This window comes from Aplysia californica, unplaced genomic scaffold (assembly GCF_000002075.1).
Source record: "Aplysia californica isolate F4 #8 unplaced genomic scaffold, AplCal3.0 scaffold01060, whole genome shotgun sequence".
Taxonomy (NCBI): Eukaryota; Metazoa; Mollusca; class Gastropoda; order Aplysiida; family Aplysiidae; genus Aplysia; species Aplysia californica.
In genome coordinates, this window is record NW_004798330.1 from 79384 (window position 1) to 97466 (window position 18083).

The following is an 18083-nucleotide window of genomic DNA, read 5'->3' on the forward strand; positions in this document are numbered from 1 at the left end:
CACCGAATTATGGAAAAACAGACATCAAGCAGCAAAAGTCATAGCTGTACCCTTAATCATAATGTTCACTCTTAAAAAGACAATGAACAAGTACTACAAAAAAGATAACATGAAATCAATTTATAGTTCACGATGTTTAATGTTTGAAACATTACAAAGGTTTACAAAAATTCTAATCACTACAATAACAAACTTAACAAATCGATTTGTGCAGACCTGTAAGTATGAAAGAGCTTCAGACCGAAATAAGTGTAACGTGATACACGTCAGTGGTCACACATGACTCAATAAGAGTTAATGTAACTGAAACAACAATATTATACTTGTTGAATCACATAGCATTCAAAATGCAAGGAGGCCTTGTCCATGTAATAAGGCAGATGAGAAAATAAGGTGTAAAAGTAAAAGAGGCGCTTGGATAAAAAGTTTATATAAAAATACTTGTAAGTATTCTAAACAACAATAGCGTTTATTGATACCCGCATTTTAAAAATGGTTTTGTTCGATCACAGAATATTTCACTGATTCTGCTTTCTTCGTGGATGCGAGTGGCTGCTTTCCATCTCTAAGCATGGATATCTGTGAACTGAAGACAATGCATTATGATTCAAAATTGTTTTTCAAGAAATAAAAAAATCTTACAAGTCAAGAAATTCCCTTTTTTGTTTACCAAAATCACACTTAACTGTCATCAATATTTTATATTTGTATAAAGACAAGAAAACCCCCACACAGCCTCATATACTAGGCTCACTGTAACACAGAGCATTGTGGTTAAAATTCTCATTAATTGAAAACTTGTTCACTTTTTCACTGACAGGGGGTTTGTATTCAGGTTGCACAGATCTCAGTAGTCACTATAAGCTTACCACAAGACACAGTTCTGAACATACATCTTTTGACAGTTTGAAAAACTTACACTACAGGAAATACTTAACGAGGTATGTATTTACTTTTCAACATAATACTAATATTAATAAGAGAATATTCTACACACTCTGCCATCACAAGGCTCATAATATAGTAAAAACCCTTGCCATCAAAGGCAAAGGCATTTGGGGGAAAATCCAAAGAAACTGGGCAGTAAACATCACCGATCGGCGAGATGTGACGACAAAGTGTTAAATCATTCTTTGTAGCCTAAACAGACAGTGGCATCAGGTGAAATGTAGAGGGTGGGATTTGCTGAGACCAAACATGAGGTTGCGCAGATTATTGTAGATGTGTAATGACTGAAAAGCCATTCCAAAATGCATATAAAAAGTCAACTTGATAATATGAACAGATTCGAATGTCATTGGCAAACCACATTTGTCCCCCATCCACCGTCTTGGGTACTAGTGCCACAGAAAAAAGCTGGAGGGGGTGGGATGGGGTGCTGGAAGGTGTAGCGGTATGCTAATGAGAATCTGTTTAACCAGTCTCCACTTTGGTCTGGAGCCACATGTCTCACAGTGTGTGGACCCAGCTGTCACCCTGGTGTGAACTTGCACTGTTTATCAGAGACAAGACAAATCGGTTTTTTTATATTCAGTTTAAGAAAACTTATTATTGGAGTTTCATGATACACCAATAAAATTTCATTCTCCCTTCATTTAAAAAAATACAGCGCATGCAGTTTTTACAATTTTATAGTAGATAATCCCCCCCCCCCCCCCCCCCTGAATATTGTTATCAAGAAAACAAACTTTTTTTGCAAACATCCCAAGTAAACATTTTGTAAGAATACAATTTGGAATAACTTCTTTGTCATCTGTAAAGCAAATGTTGCTTTACAGGTATCAACATTCAGTTTTTTGGCTCTCCTGTAAAATTGTAAAAACTGGACACAGAGTATTTTTCAAAATGACGGCAGAGTTGTTGTAAATAGTACAAGTAGCCTATGTAAGATACACCCAGACCAATCTGATTGCTCTCTGAGTTATACCTATAATTTCGCTTGGGTTTTCTTGGCACCATGCTTTTTTTCAGAATACATTTTGTTCATTTTATTACTTTTGTTAAATGTTCTGTTTGGATTTTAGTCAGCCATAGCAGCTTGTGGTGAAGATGTCAAGGTGGGGCATAACACTTTGCTTCCCCGGGACACCTATCGGCGACAGTAAGAAGCCGCCCCTTTTCCCCATGGGACCCCGGCCGGCGACAGTGTGGTATAGCAACAAAAACGTTGTAAGTAATAATCTCGTTTTTGACACGTGTTCTTATTAAAGTTAATATTTCCTTTCGGAATGGTTTGTGTGGCCTTTGAGGTAAAAAAATCTGAGCGTATACAACATTTGGTGTAAATTTCTTTGAAAAATGTTGAGTAGATCTAGCAGTGCTGTTTTACTCTTACGCCATGATGAGAATTTGGGTGATGAATGAGTTAGATCTAATGTTTTCAGTTCCAATCCTAATTCCTTTTTTGGTGAACATGTGATCATCACTTTTAATTTTCTCAGAAGGTATGCTGAAATTTTGATAATGGTTGGGGTATTTTTGCCGAGATACAGGTGTAGTACTGATGTACTGCATCTGTCTCCTGATCCGTGGGAACAAGTGTTGTGCGCTCTGCGCGCTATGTGGGTGGAAAGAATTAAGCTGCAATTCACACCCTTACAGAAGCCACAGTAATCAAAGAGAAGCAAGTTCAGTCTGACAAAATGAGCACCAATCATTCAAATAAATGTAATTAGCAAGCATACTTTCTAAAGAAAGTGTTTGAAATGTAATGCTTTTATAAGCGCAATGTAGATAATTTTGAAAGGGAGCCCAAAACGGTCCCCATATTAGGCACATAGAAACAGACTAGGATTGATGAGAACAGCACCTTCGAGGACACATTAACCTTCAATTTCCGCGAGGTGGAATGATTAGATGGTAACTTCCTACACAAACAGCAGGCTGCTTTCAAGGTCAAATCGTATGTCTCCAAATCCAATGATTGTTTTTATAACACAAAAGCTTAAGGAGTGATGTCCAAAAAGTTGAAAATGCCCAGAAAGTATCTCAGCATACCATCGCATCTAGGATACAACTTTTCACCTAAAAATCAGTGATCCCTGAGAAACAAGGAAGAGGAGGACGAGGAGCTAAAGGCAAGAGCAGTGACTGCGCACTTGAAAAAAAAACGGATGTGATCTCAACAAACCAATATTTGTATGACTTGTATGGCGGGATAATGAGATTGAGACTATTCATGATGAGATTAGAGACCTTTCAAGAGTGACAACGGAAAGTTTTTGTTATTAATGGAAAATTAATAATAAAAAAATGATGCATGATTGTTGCCAAGAAAAAGGTGGTGTGGCTTATCCAATGAATATATGTGTGTCGGGATTCGGTGGAATCAGGCGCTCACCAATTTTTGGGCAAATGGAGTTATTTATAAAATCTTAAATCTTGTTCATTTGTTTTACATTTGGTGAAAAAAAATACTCATTTAACTTGAATAGAAGTTGAGATATTTGCAATTGAAGGAGGAGGGGGTCGCCTGGTTCCAGAGGTAAAATTAACAAGAAAATGGCCACCAAAATTTGTTCACTTACATAACTTGAGAGTCCTTGGAAACAGAAAATTAAAATTTTTGTGTGCCTTTAATCAATCTTTTTCCAGTTATTTCCCCACAGAAATTTCTTTTCAATGTCTTTTCTGCTGTTGAGAAAGAACACAAATATTCGAGAAAAAAAAAAGCCAAACAGGCTGAAGTGCCTGTTTCTTCGATAACATTTTTTGATGAGTGCCTGATTTCACCACGATGTCTCACATAGTATATTGAAATTTTGGATTTAAAGTCTAGTTGCGTCTTATCTGTATATGTGTCCTATATGCGATGATGTACAGTAAATAGAAATGTATAAGGACATGTCAAACAATTCTTCTATATACCATACTCATATAAAGTCTTAAATCAAGGTTCGAAAGAAGTTTATAAGTTAACTCCAATTCATTTTAAAAGTATGCACATAGTAAGAATACAACAAGATACTATCATTAGATTTACAATATTTAAGTAAATGAACTGTAACAAAAGAACATGAAATCAAATAATGACCAAATTACATAAATGATATCGCAAAACTGTAAGTTAGACTCAGTCTCTCTCTCCTCTCCCACACACTCACACACAGACACACACACACACACACTCACACTCACATACATATATAAAACATGATCACTTATACAAGAAGGTAAAGAAGCAGTAATTTCCGGTAAATTTCTCAGAAATATGTTGAATGTGTTGAAAACAGAATGTCTTACTCTTAAAACTGTTTTACCTCCACGGGACGCCGATCGGCAACGGTTCGATATAGCAAGAAAAATGTTGCAGCAATGATCTCCTTTTTGACATGTGCACTTGTTAAAGTTATAATTTCATTTACGAATTGGTTTGTGTGGCCTTTGAGGGCAGAAATCAGTTTGTTTACCATAATTGGAGTAAATTTTCCTGAAAAATATTGAGTGGACTTGGCATGAGTGCTTCACACTTATGCCATGATGAAAATTCCTGTGATGAATGTGCTAGATCTTATGTTTTCAGTTCTGATTCTAATTCCTTTTTTTGTGAAAATGAGATCATCACGTTCAATTTTCTCAATATGCATTGAGACACAGGTATAGAACTGAGGTACTGCATCTGCATCCTGGTACGGGGGGACAAGTGTTGTTTTTAGTTTTTAGTTTTAGCAGAGGTTTTACCGTGCTCGCAACTGCATAAGGTCATATGAGCACCATGGGGTGGATGTTAACACAGAAGTCCTTACAGAGAATTGGGGTTGCTCTGCTCACCTCTCTAGATTCAACAGCACAAAGTCTGCTTCGACTATCAAGAGAGGGACAAACATACTAAAGAAGTAGAAGAAATATGACGATAGTGAAGATTAGGAAAGAAAAAGCAGCAGTTCCCTGTTGCAGTTCAAGCACAGTTATGAACCTGACATTGATGAATCAGTCCATTTACAATTCTACAGTGCATAAGAATGGCCTAAAGACACTTCAGTTAGTAACATGCCCCAGGGGGTGACGGGTGGTGCATTTTGTTTGCTGTGTGGGTGGTAAGTGTAAATATTCTTGAAAATAGTTGGTTAGTTATTAAAATGTTTTAAGTATACATGACAATGTAGTTAAAATTTGTTCCATTTTCCATGTTTGAATCACATAATGTATCATAACAACAAAATTCAATACAATTGCAAAACAACAAAATTGAATTATGGTGAAGAGAAATAAGGAAAAAGTGAAACATTTTGGTCCTTCTCCTTTCAACCAAGAAGAACATAGGTAATTTAGGATTAAACAGTTCAATACATTAAGAAATCCCCGCTTTTCAGCACAAAAAATTAGTTTAAAAACCAATAATTCAGTACTTCACAGAGGAGTTATAATGATATATCTATATCTATATCTATATATCTATATATCTATATCTATATCTATATCTATATCTATATATATATATATATATATATATATAAAAAAAAAAAAATATATATATATATATATATATATATATATATATAATATGTATGTATATACAAACACATATTAATCAATAACCGAATATATATAATATGTATGTATATACATACACATATTAATCAATAAACGAAACTATGATTTTTCGTTTTGCTGTCAAAATGACCAATATGTATAGTTGCATTTTTAGCAGAAATGCACTATATCCAAAACTATGAAAAATATCATTTTGAGTAGATATAAGCTCGTATATAGAAAGATACAGCCCTGAATCCAAAGGTAAAAATTAAATAGCAATGTTAATGCACCCGCACCCTCCCAATCACAGATACATAATATACTCATTGACAGTAATAGACTGTTACATATTTGAATATAGGATTACTCACGCAAATAGTAATAACAACATTCACGATTGACCATATTATTTGAAAATAAATTTACACACACAAATACTGATAACAACATTACATTCTTGATTGACCATATTATATGAAAATAGATTTACGCACAAATACTGCTATCCACATTCTCAATTGACCATGGAAAAAATGCTGAAACAGCTAGATTAGAATGTATGAATGCAATGTTTTACCAGATAAGGGCTGTGCAATAAGAGCTAAGGGCATTTGCAACTACTGAATAGTAGGTGTGTAATGCCATGCCGAATAAAAAATATTTAAACACTTTTTAAGCCTAGTAATTTGATATGTTGCTCATGAAAACTTCTCACTGTTTACTGATGGAACCTCACTAACTCAAATTTTGGCGTAAATCAATTTTATCACCAAAAGATTCCTGATACCTTGATGGATGCACAATGAATATAAATATCAAATTTAGATTTTAACTACAAAAGCTTGAAAAATGCACTTTAACTTATGTGTGAAACTCGCTACCCACAACAGCAACATACTTTACCAATTTCACATATGTGTTGAGGGACAAAGACATTTTCGACAGCTCAAAATCACATGCTGCTTAATTCAGTCTGTCTAAAGAGTGAGGAGAAAATGCTTTTGTTGTATCTGACATTTTAGCAAATTTAAAAGTACAACTTGAATTCATCAGGGCAAGCTTGAACCAAATTAATGATGCCAACACAGTCAGCCGGAGGTATTTGAGCACAATTACACTACAATGTATGAATAATACACAATCTTTCAGTCTCTTTCCGTCTTGATCTTATTCTCAACAACCCATTAAATTTTAACAGCTTTCAAAGCCCTGCTTTTTTTTTTACAAGCATATGCTCTCTCTCTCTCTCTCTCTCTCTCTCTCTCTCTCTCTCTCTCTCTCTCTCTCTCTCTCTCTCTCTCTCTCTCTCTCTCTCTCTCTCTCTCTCTCTCTCTCTCTCTCTCTCTCTCTCTCTCTCTCTCTCTCTCTCTCTCTCTCTCTCTCTCTCTCTCTCTCTCTCTCTTCTCCTCTCTCTCACCTCCACTTGGTTTAGAATTCAGCTCACTGTCTCACAGAATTCTTCACAAGTTTGTAGTAGAACCCTTGTTTCCCCATCAACTCAGAGTGGGTGCCAGTTTCAGAAACTTTTCCATGACTGACCACACAGATTTTATCTGCATTCTGAATGGTGGAAAGTCTGTGAGCTATGACAACACAAGTGCGGCCTTGTCTTGCCTGGTCCAGGGCTTCTTGGACAACCTGCCACAGGTAAAACAAATTTCAATTTAATGTTCAGAGCAAATGGGATCATAGATAGTATCGATACTAGATTGTCTTGTAGTGTAGTTATCTATGAAGGCGAATCTAAAAACTAACATTTGTAATTACAGTAAAGGTAGAAAACCTTTAAAAATAACCCTTAAAAGATCATGATCTGAAACCTGTAAGTCAGCAGGGTTAAACTTAATCTGTCAGGGGCCAAACTCAATTCACACTTAACAGTATCCAGTACACACTGTCCATTGAATTCAGTTGAATTGAGTTGGGGCCAACCAGGTGTTCAGAATCTTACACGAGCAATAGGCACTTGAGAACAGTAAGATGCAGAACATTATTATTGTGGAATCTTATCATGGCCTTCAGAATCTCTTCATCAGACATCAAATGAAAAATAAGCATCTCAAAGATAATATCATTATTGGACTTCATTTTAAAAACTTTCCACAGTAGGCCTATATATTTCAAATCAACAATAATCATCTCCAATTAATTTGTTAGACTATAATATTAATAATAATAATAATAATAATAATAATAAAAATAATGATAAGTAATCATCATCATCACCATAGTAATACTTTGTCCATCAATGTCTGATGATGACCAATATATCTGGAGAGGAGCATATTTTCAAAGTAAAATGGAATAGGGCAGGAGTTTTCCTGGTCTAGAGGTTACAGTGTTCGCTTCACATTCAATAGGTCTCGGGTACAAAGCCTGACAGCAACAGAAAATTTTCTTCTCTAAACTTTTCTCCTTTCCTGCTCTCCATCAAAGTTCCGTTGTCTGCTTTAGTATCTACTTTATTTCCCCGTCCCCCCTTACCTTTGCCCCTCCTCTGGGCTCTAACTCTTATGAAGCCTTTCTACTGCCATTCCCTGGCTTCTTCATACAGCTGTCTCTCAGCCACACCACTGATCTTACAGTAGGTATGATCTAAACCTAGCCTTTTCGGATAAGGGCGAAAAATCTCGGAGGTCCCATGTGCCAGTTGAGCATGTTAAAGATCCCTGGGTGGCCCAAAAGTCGGCTTCGGCCGCTACCCGGGCAAAATTCAAAGTCAGTTCCTGCAACTAAAAAAGGTCAGTGTGTCCCTCACACTCATATGATCTTATGCAGTTGCGAGCCCTGAAAGCACTTAACAAGACAAAAAACAACAGAAAGAAAAAATTAGGGTTAAGATGATGTGTGCCTTCCACTGTGAACAAAGAGACAAATTCTGGTGGAGAAAATGTTGCCACTTTTTGAGTAATTTCAAGCTCCAATTCCACTTGTGGATGTGCGCAGTTACAGGTTTCTCTTTTTGCTTCAGCATTTTTTATTTCTGAAACTACATTTAATTGAGGATGCAGTGGTGGAGCAGTTAATGCGCTCGTCTCCGAAGAGGAAAGTCCGGGTTCTAGCCTCAGTTCGGACACTGATTTTTTTCGCCCCCTCCTGCCCACCCAGCAGAAATGGGTACCTGACTTCGAGTTGGGGAAGTAAAGACGGCGTGGAAAGGAACTGGTCACCCTACCACAATATTCCAAAGGCCCAGGAAGTTGTCTCACTAACAAGGCAATCCCCAAAGTCCGGATCTGATGCAGGAAAAACTTTACATTTGATTGGCTGCTCTCTGTGCTGCTGCTCTGCATCTGGGTTTGTTAGACTAAGCGGGAGCTGTTACCTTTTCACTCTCTGTATCCAGAGCAGAGGTTGCCTCATCAAGAAGAAGGATCTTTGGGTTTCTCACCAGAGCTCGTGCTATGGCCACTCTCTGCTTCTGACCACCACTGAGCTGGGTGCCTTTTGATCCCACATTAGTGTTGTAACCCTACCAAAAAAACACAAGTAAATGGAAGATCAAAAAGTGCATGCCACCCTCATTGTCATCGAAAGGTGAACATTTAGATTTTGTTTTCGCACCTTCTTACTCACTGTCTCATTCTTCATCATCAGTAACCGCACTCTTATCACTAGAATCCTATTCTAAGGAAAATTTGCATCCTTAAATCCCTCAGGAGTTGACAGCTTCAGATGTCAAAAACTGACATTTAAACACCAGAATGATAACATTGGAAAATCACATAATCAGTCAAAGGTCACAAGCTCAATGACTATTCAAGAGAAAAATGTTTCCTTGACCTTTTCTATAAATGCACCATGCAATGGATTAGATACTTAATTTGGGCTAAAATAGAGGGTTTTTTTTGTCACTGATCAAAAAGATTTTAGATTTTTTTTCCTCTAAGCAGTTGCAAATGGATAGACAAGAATCACTTCCATGAATTTATGAACTGAACAAAAAACTGTTTATTAAGTTTTTGACAGCTGACATGTTTCATCATCATAAAACAGAAATGTTACATTAGTTTGCCCCCCTCCCCCCTCAAAAAAAAAAAGAAAAAAAAAAGACAACCCAGTCAACAAATGAAATACTGATCACAAGATGAAAAATGCATGAGTATAAAAAATCCTGTTTCCCCAGATCTTATGTTGTGTCCCTGAAAAAGACATTTTACACATTTCTTCATTCTTTTCTCAGGCACAAACTGAGTGCTGGCCTTTGTATGGATAATTGTATGAAAGACAAGCATATCCTGTCCAGGAGGAAGTCTCACATGATCTTTCTCAAACATAAAAATCAAGGATGAATTCTCACATTGTTACCCATACTGGCCCTTACAAACTTTACTTTATTTTGAACTTAGGCCTACACTGTTCAAAGTCCAGCAAAAGGATTGTAAAATTCAAAACTAGACAGTATCATAAAATATCAACATGCTAAGCCAGCATAATCAATAAGCCTATATGGTTTCAGACCTATGAAATGTTAATGGACTTGCATAAAAGGAACAAAACAATGAACAGACTTAACATCATAATATTTACCTTTGCTACATTTCAACATTGGTAAAAAGAAGACACACTTAGCTATAAGGCCTACATACTTTTAAACCTAGCAAATACTATTCAACACCAGACCTATATACTTAAAACTTAAACTATAACATTACCATTTCTGGCACACTGGAGGCAAGATGTTCCTTACCCATGTTATACAAAGACATGGCGAATATCTATTTTTTTTAAAAATGCACTGACTCATTTGATCAAGTTCCCTCATTTCTATCCAGCAAACAAGGAACAATTTCCATCCCTGACTTCTAGGTCTAACCAGCAGAAAAGTGATAAATGCTGAAAATCTTTTTCTTTAGCTCCAGGTTACATACTTACATCGGGCAAACTTGAAATAAAACTATGAATGTTTGCTCCCCGTGCAGCACTGATGATCTCGTCCATCGACACCACTCTGCTGTTATCTCCGTAGGCGATGTTCTCAGCAATACTACGATCAAACAGGACAGGCTCCTGAGACACAATGCCTATTTGAGCTCGCAGCCATTGGATGTTGAGAGTTTTCAGATCATTCTGGCTTAGGCACTGCAAGAAAAGTTTCACATATATAGTAACTGTCTGTTCCAATCAATTAAATTTTTCCTAGTGCAATGTGCCTATTAATGTACATCAAATCTCTTACAAGGCAGAAATTCGTTAATTCAGCTAGTATGGCTTCAGACACAAGAGGCATTTCTGTAGACCCAATCACCTAAACTGTAAAGGAAATTTTGACTTTGACTTTGAATTGATAAGTGGTTTTTATTCAGCGGTAGTACAGTGAAATATCTGCCTAAGAACTTGGTCACCAGGGGAAGATAATTAAAAAACAGAGATACTTGTACTTGCTGCTTGTAGGTGACCTTTAAGGGGCACAACTCAGCTCCCACTAGGGAGCCTCCAGGTTACCTCAGCAGTATATTCTTAGGCTGAAATATGACCTGTTGGAAATCATAATGTCTAACATAAGAGAGAAGGGGTTTTAGGGGTTTCCAGAACTATTTTTTTTCTTCTTCACAATCAAACCAGATGTCTCAAACAGGATGGCAAGCACAGAAACAAAAAAAATACAAATGCTGTCATCCTGAGTAGGTTAGGCCTACACAATAAATCTTAAACTCTAATTCAAAAGAACTTATCTCCTTTATTAATAGAAAAACTAATTTGTAAATATTCACTCTTATTGACTGTTATGAAGAAAAGTATAAAAGAATGTCAAAAGGGAACTGGAATTAAAACTTTATTATTGAAATTTTAAAAAAAAATCTCAACTCCACCAATTTCTAAATCACTTTTCAATTTTTTCCATGTTCCTTTAAAAACTTTTTCAAGATCCTTACTTAAAATACAGTAAAACCTTGGTGTAACACGCTCCTTTCAGAGCCAAGATTTTGAACGTCTTAGCTGTGGTATGTATTAGCTAAAAAGAGTAAAAATACTAAATGGGACTTCGGGCTTCAGAGAGTGAACGTGACAGCTGATAGCACGTTTAAAGTTGTGTAAATTATACCAATGTTTTACTGCAGTCATAACATTCTGGTTCACACAGGTCTGCTTGATAAATGTGAGGCATCGTGGTGAAATCAGGCGCTCGTCAAAATAATGAAATTGAAGAAAACGGCATTTTTCTTCCCCTATAGCAATTTTGTCAAATTTTCATTTTTTTGGCTCAACACCTTTTATATCCATTTAAAAACACAATGCCATGTGGCTTTTATTGAAACATGCTCGATAAAAAGCACAAAAAATGTAAATTTAATGTTTCAAAGGACTCTCAAGCTTTGGAAGTACCCAAACTTTGGCGGCCATTATCTCTCATATGTTACTTCTAAAACCAAGTGACCCCACCTGCTTCAATCCAAAATATCTCAACTTCTATTGAATAGGGAAGAATAATTTTTTCATCAAAAGGAAGACAAGCTTAAAGATAATACCTATTACTCCATATGCCCAGAAGTTGACGAGCGCCTGATTCCACCGCGTCGTGACACAAGTGAATTAAGTAAAGAGAAATCAACACCACTAACCACAGCACCATCTTCTGAGTCGTAAAAGCGCTCAATGAGCTGCACAGAGGTGCTTTTGCCACACCCACTGCTACCCACAAGGGCAAGGGTCTGGCCTGGAGATACAGAGAAGCTGAGTCCTTGCAAGACTTCCACTGTGGGGCGGGTAGGGTACCGGAACTTCACAGACTGAAATGTCACCTCAGCATGATAGTCGCTCTGTACAAATAAAACAAAATGTTCATAAGTCAGCAATATCAACAACTTCTATGAAGCAATAACTTGTCACAGAACTGTACCTCTGACAATAGGCCTACTTGAGATGAACCAAGTTTTCTTTCTTTTATTTCATATAATATAATTTTATAAATGTTGTGTCGGCTATCTGTTGTTGTCTTAGAATTTATATGTTAATTCAGTGTCCATTCCCTCTGCAGTGTGATGCAGTGGAGGGCCTTGAAGGAGACAACAAACCCTTTGGGGGACAGTGCTCATTACCTCCAATCAGGTAATCAAGACAAAGATACTTGAAGGCTAGTTTATGGGCAAGGAAGCCTTGAAGTTTGTGGTCGTCAATTGTAGTGCGGATGAAAGCAAGAAAGGATGTTATAAACCCTTTATGTGTGTTCATGTTAAATGTAAAGAACAAAGTACAAACACTGTGTTTGACCAGCTTCTTATAATAGTAATACATTGCTATAATGATGGGAAACCTGTGAATATTTCAAGTATGTGTTTATGCATGTGTGTGTGTGCTGGGTAGATAATTTTAGAATTTAAATTGAACATTAAAAGTTAAGACTAATTTCACTGGTCAATCTAATTAAATAAGTGAATCTCCCCTCAATGACCAGGGAGTACCCATACTATGCACAGATCTCACTTGTTCTAGCAAAACTTTTATTTCTTTCAAACTACAGGGAGATTATTCTGACTTGTTCAAAGAATGTTTCAAGCTCAATCCTGAGCAAGATCTTATCTCTTTAATTTCCCACTTCTACTTGTCTCCCAAGGACTAGGATTGCATTTCAAAACTATATCACCTATCCTACAAGAAACAACAGAAATTATCAACACCCTTTTTAATCTCTGCAGGAAATAGTGACACAATGAATAACTATCAATATATATCAAAGCAATAAATTCAAGAGTAGCCTGACAATGCTATTTAATACTAAAGCTCAGAGCTTAGTTTTAGAGCTGGAGTTAACATTTATTAATCAGTGACTTCTTATCTTAAGGCCACTGCCCAAATAACATTTGACATTCTCCGGAAACCTGCATTCTTTCACTGCTTGAATACTATTGGAGTCGTTTTGTAAAAAACGTCAACAAAACTTGGAAATCGCTGTATCCTGACAGTGCCAAAATTTCTCATTTAAGCAGAACACTACAGACAGTCAAACTTGAAGATAATTAACACTCTTAGTACCATCAAGGACTTTTGTCACCAGGCCGTAATATGTGCTCATTACCACTGCTCCGATCTTATCAGAATACTTGGCAGGCCTGTGATACATACCAGAATGTCCAGCCAAGAGATACCAGGCAATAACTTAAAAGTACAGACCCCTGTTTTTCCAAAACTTAATGAACTGACCAACTCTTTTATTTTTAAAAATATGAATCAAACTATCTTACAGGAAGTTTATTGCCATCTGGGGAAGTGTGGTCAATGGATGGTTGACTGTCAAGCAAATGAAGAATTCGTTTGGCTGCAACCTGGGCTTTTCCTACATCAGGAGCAAAGGCAGATGCATTTCCAAGGCCCATAGCTCCAAAGACAATAGCTCCAAACACCCTGGAAAACATAATCAGCTTCAAAGTCAAGATTGCTATCAACTTATACCAAAATTAAAGGAAAAATAAGTTTCAAAACTTAATATTTTTGTTTCCAAAGATAATAGCAATGCTTAATTGAACATTGTCATGATATAAAGTGGTAAATCAAGCATTTCTGAGACAGCATCACTTTTCATTCTTTACTGAAGAGCCAAATAGAGTAAACTTAGCTAATGACAATGTCAAGGGGACGGAGAAAACATCTATCAAATTTAGCAGTGAAAATCATCACTCATTTGAAAGTCATACCATCACAGCTGATTTCAAAAGGAATTCATAGTACAAGCATTCTTTCTTCATAAATTATCCTGTATGCATTGTCTTTATATGTGACTAGAAGGTTATATGTCAGAAAGTTCTAAAACCCATGACTCCATAATCTGTTTAGTATGTGTTCCCTCAATTTCTTAGAGTTGGTGAAAAGTGTAACATTGCTGTGCTAACATTCAACCTCCAAACAAAGACTATAATTTCCTTCCTTTGTAGTCTGTGAAACCACTCCTTTTAAGAAACTGGATATATGGAATATTATGTATTGAAAGAAAGTTTATAGTAAATTGGCCAATTCAGCACTGCTGACAAGACATATGTTAACCATTCCAGCCCCAGCCATTTTTTGCACTCCCTAACCCCAGTCCCAGCCAATACAGCAGTTTATTAGAACAAGAGGCAGCATTCTAAAAAGTGTTGTAAAATCTTTGTAATGAGGTTCAGATAATAATGTATAACAATGTTTAAAGGTAAATGAATAAAGATTATGAAAATTTAAGTTTAATTAGGTTCACTAATTTTGAAAAATGCCCAAATTCGGTACCTCCCTAAAACTGAGAATATATGCTCTAGGGACAGTGGAGGGTACAAATGCTGCTGAATATATGCGCTTGGGGCTGAAAGGGTTAAGGTTCTTTCACTGCATCAATTGGGAAAATGTGGGTTTATTTGCTTTTTGGGTTGTGTTTATCTTGACCTAGAGTTGCTCAACTCTTTATCTCTGGAGGGTGTTTTCCCAGTACGCCAGGGTCCTCTTATAAAAACCTAAAAGTGACAAATTATGTCACTGAATTGGTCATGATATCAAAACAAAGGAACTATTTTGATAGTTCTTTATCTTATGATAAAGCTCCAGGTAAAAGAGACCTGTTTTCATTAATTGCTGAAAATCAACATAACGTTGATATCATCCTTAATTAATGTGATCGAGCCATTGCCAGCCGCCCACTGGTACAGTGGTTCCAACAATGAACCACTGGGAGCTGCTTGATGGAGATAAGGAGTCAAATTTGTTTTGACTTTTTACAATGGCCTCCAGTGGTAGAAAACAAACGATAGCAGTACAGGTTCCAAAATAATTTCCTGATCTGTAGCTTTATTGGATTCTGATCATGAGTCTGTTCAAATATCTGCTAGATTAACAAAATACAGCACTGGATCGAGACTTTGATTTTGATGGCAATGGTAAGACAACAAATACCACTGCCACATAGTTTGGGCTGGATCCAAACATCCCAGCTATTGTGAGCAAAAACAAATACAGATAAATATCCAAATGCAAGTCAGTGTTGTGACAAAGCAGGCTGTATATGAATTCAGCATCGTTAGAGACTTTTTGTACAAGTTATACACTTTGAAGTTTGTTTGTATTTCTAGTTTGGTACATGTCTGGTGATATGCTTTTTCATATTTTGTGTTCTGCTTTGCAATATAACATTTGGCATAAAAGCTTACACAATCACATGATACTACATTCAGTATAAGCAGCAAAAGAAATTGTAATAATTGATAGGTTAGTTTTTCACTCTCATATTTAATTTTTTTCAGCCCAACAAGTTCCCTCAGAAATTGCTTAACACAGCAGGGAATTGCATTAGTTTCCGTTCAACTGTATGAGTTAAGCTTTAAAAACCACCAATACCTGTGCTTTAAACTTACAAAAACACATCTGCATAGTCCATCTCTTTCTCCTCAATAAGGTAGGCCCCGAACACAAAGGCCGTAGCATAAGCAAAGTAGATGATGGATTGTGAGAAGGCATAAGTGAGGCCAACCAGGTGGGCCCTCTTCAGAGCTGCTTTGTACGGAGTCTCAAGCTGGTCCATGTATAGGCTGAAGAATGTTGGCTCCTTTGACAAAGACGCTACTGTGCGAATGTTCTCAATACTCTCTGTTGCTACCTGGAAGTGGTTACCAATCAAATGAAGAAGTTTATATTGCACAATGAGGAAATCCCATCAAATAAGATTTTTTAAAACTTCAGAATACTCTCAGGTCATATATATATATTTTTTTTTCGTTCGATGCTTATACATAACCAGGTAGATTGTAACTACAGCACAAAACTTGACCCCTTGAACTGAGCACAATAATTTCAACTCAAACTTTAACATATTAAAAAAAGAGCACTCCTAAAAAACTTGACTCATGGGACTGATACAAAACCTTTTGTCTTCTTATAAACCCATTGCCACTGAAAACAGCTTAGTTGTATACATGCTCCTACTGAAACATAGAATAAAAAGCCTTGCAACATTCATTTTCACAAATCTTCAATGTAGCCAATTTTTTTTTCTTTCAACAAAATTCACATTCAGTGGGATATGACATTACTAAATGGTGACTCCAACTTCAACCATTATTTTAATTAACAGCTCTCCGATCTGTTAAAAATATTAAATCACCCTCTAAACTTTATTTTCACTCAACAAAAGAGTTCTTAAAAAAACACTCACCTTTCCAGCACCTTCCAGAGCTTCCTTGTTCTTTCCTGACTGTCCAGCCAACAGTTTTACCTCCATGATTCCACCCAAGACAATAAAAGGCATGAAACCAAGAATGACCAGAGTGAGTTTCCAGCCATAAATGAAAGAAATAACGATGGCTGTTCCCATGTTGGCAAGACCCATCAGAACATTGCCAAGTCTCACACCTGTCACCTAGAAACAAAGACAGAGATACCTGCCACAAGGAATGATAAAAACAGTAGGGTCTGCTTCAACACTGTATATCCCCAAATGAATTGTGATTGGAAATAGGAACAAACAGGCCGATTTTCAGCATTTTTTCAAAACTGTTTGATCTATTCATTACAGTATACACAAAGCTTAAAATACATGGCGTCGTGGCCTAGTGGTTAGGCTCTCAGACTCGCAACCGTAAGGTCGTGGGTTCGAATCCCGTAAAGGGCCCGACATTGTGTTCTGGGGAAAGACACTTTACACAAATTTTCCTTACTTGACCCAGGTTGGAATGGGTACCCGGCTATAGACAGCGAAAGATCTTGTCAGTTTGTTAGTGTCTGAGCGCTTAATCAGCTGCTTGCCCTGTATGCTTCCCGGGAAGCTGAGAATGTTTCGGAGTGTTCTATGGTCTGCTGGGGTAATAATATACAGTGGAAACCTGATATAACAGGGATGGTGGGAGTAGAGAAAATGTCCTGTTATATCCGATCCCTGTTAAATCAGAAATGCAAGGAAAGTGAGCATTTATTGTGGACTAATCTAGCTGTACTTATTCATGGGTAGTTTCCATTGCCACAAGTACCCACGAACAGGGTTTTTTCCACTAACTTTCTCCTTGCCTCCTTAAACCACACCAGAAGAGCTTGGTCCACAGCATCTGCATCGGGTAGTCCCATCTTCTTTCGATCCAGAGCAAACTTTCCATTGGAGTATGTTATCACTATCTTCGCTCTATCCTTGATAACGGTGTGAATCGACCCTTGTGGAATGTCGAAGTAACGACAAATCTCTGCCAGTGGAGCTTGCTTTTTGTCAACAGCCTGGATTATTTCGTATTTTTTGTCAATTGAAAGGCAGTTTCTCGTGCACTTGACATCATTGGAGACACATTACGCGTTGCGTGTTGCTAGGTTTCGGGCTAGATCGAGGTTTGCAGCACACTGCAGCCCTCTCTCGCTTCACGAGCTGTGTGTACTTGCAGTGGCATGGCTTGCGTGGGCTTGCTCCATCTCTCTCTCTCTCTCTCTCTCTCTCTCTCTGCCTCTCTCTCTCTCTCTCTTACTTTTTACACATTGTTAACCAGCCTTTGTCCCTGCTATAACTTGTTGGACTCCGATGGGGCCCTGTTATTGCCGATAACTTTTAATAGAGACAAAGAGTAGGAAAAAACGGAGATTTAAAAAATCCCTGTTATTACCGGATCCCTGTTATTACCGGGCCTGTTATATATGGTTTCCACTGTAGTGTAAAGCGCATAGAGCCTGCTGTT

At 37.1% G+C, this 18083-nt stretch overlaps 1 protein-coding gene across 10 annotated transcripts in view; it reads right to left on the reverse strand.

Annotated features, from left to right (window-relative positions):
• Positions 1 to 119: 119 nt before the first annotated feature.
• Positions 120 to 18083, reverse strand: part of LOC101858982 (ATP-dependent translocase ABCB1) — an 81313-nt gene continuing 63349 nt past the window's right edge. For 9 of the 10 annotated variants that reach the window (XM_035973208.1, XM_035973210.1, XM_035973207.1 and 6 more), the window contains 7 exons: positions 16586 to 16789; positions 15789 to 16030; positions 13659 to 13818; positions 12039 to 12236; positions 10351 to 10557; positions 8801 to 8947; positions 6825 to 7113 (listed from right to left, as the gene is read on the reverse strand). In XM_035973208.1, coding sequence (XP_035829101.1) covers positions 6916 to 7113; positions 8801 to 8947; positions 10351 to 10557; positions 12039 to 12236; positions 13659 to 13818; positions 15789 to 16030; positions 16586 to 16789 — 1356 coding nt within the window. In that variant the 3' untranslated portion in view covers positions 6825 to 6915. Of the gene's footprint in view, positions 1493 to 6824; positions 7114 to 8800; positions 8948 to 10350; positions 10558 to 12038; positions 12237 to 13658; positions 13819 to 15788; positions 16031 to 16585; positions 16790 to 18083 lie in introns of those variants that run through there. The other variant, XM_035973206.1, reaches the window with a different exon arrangement.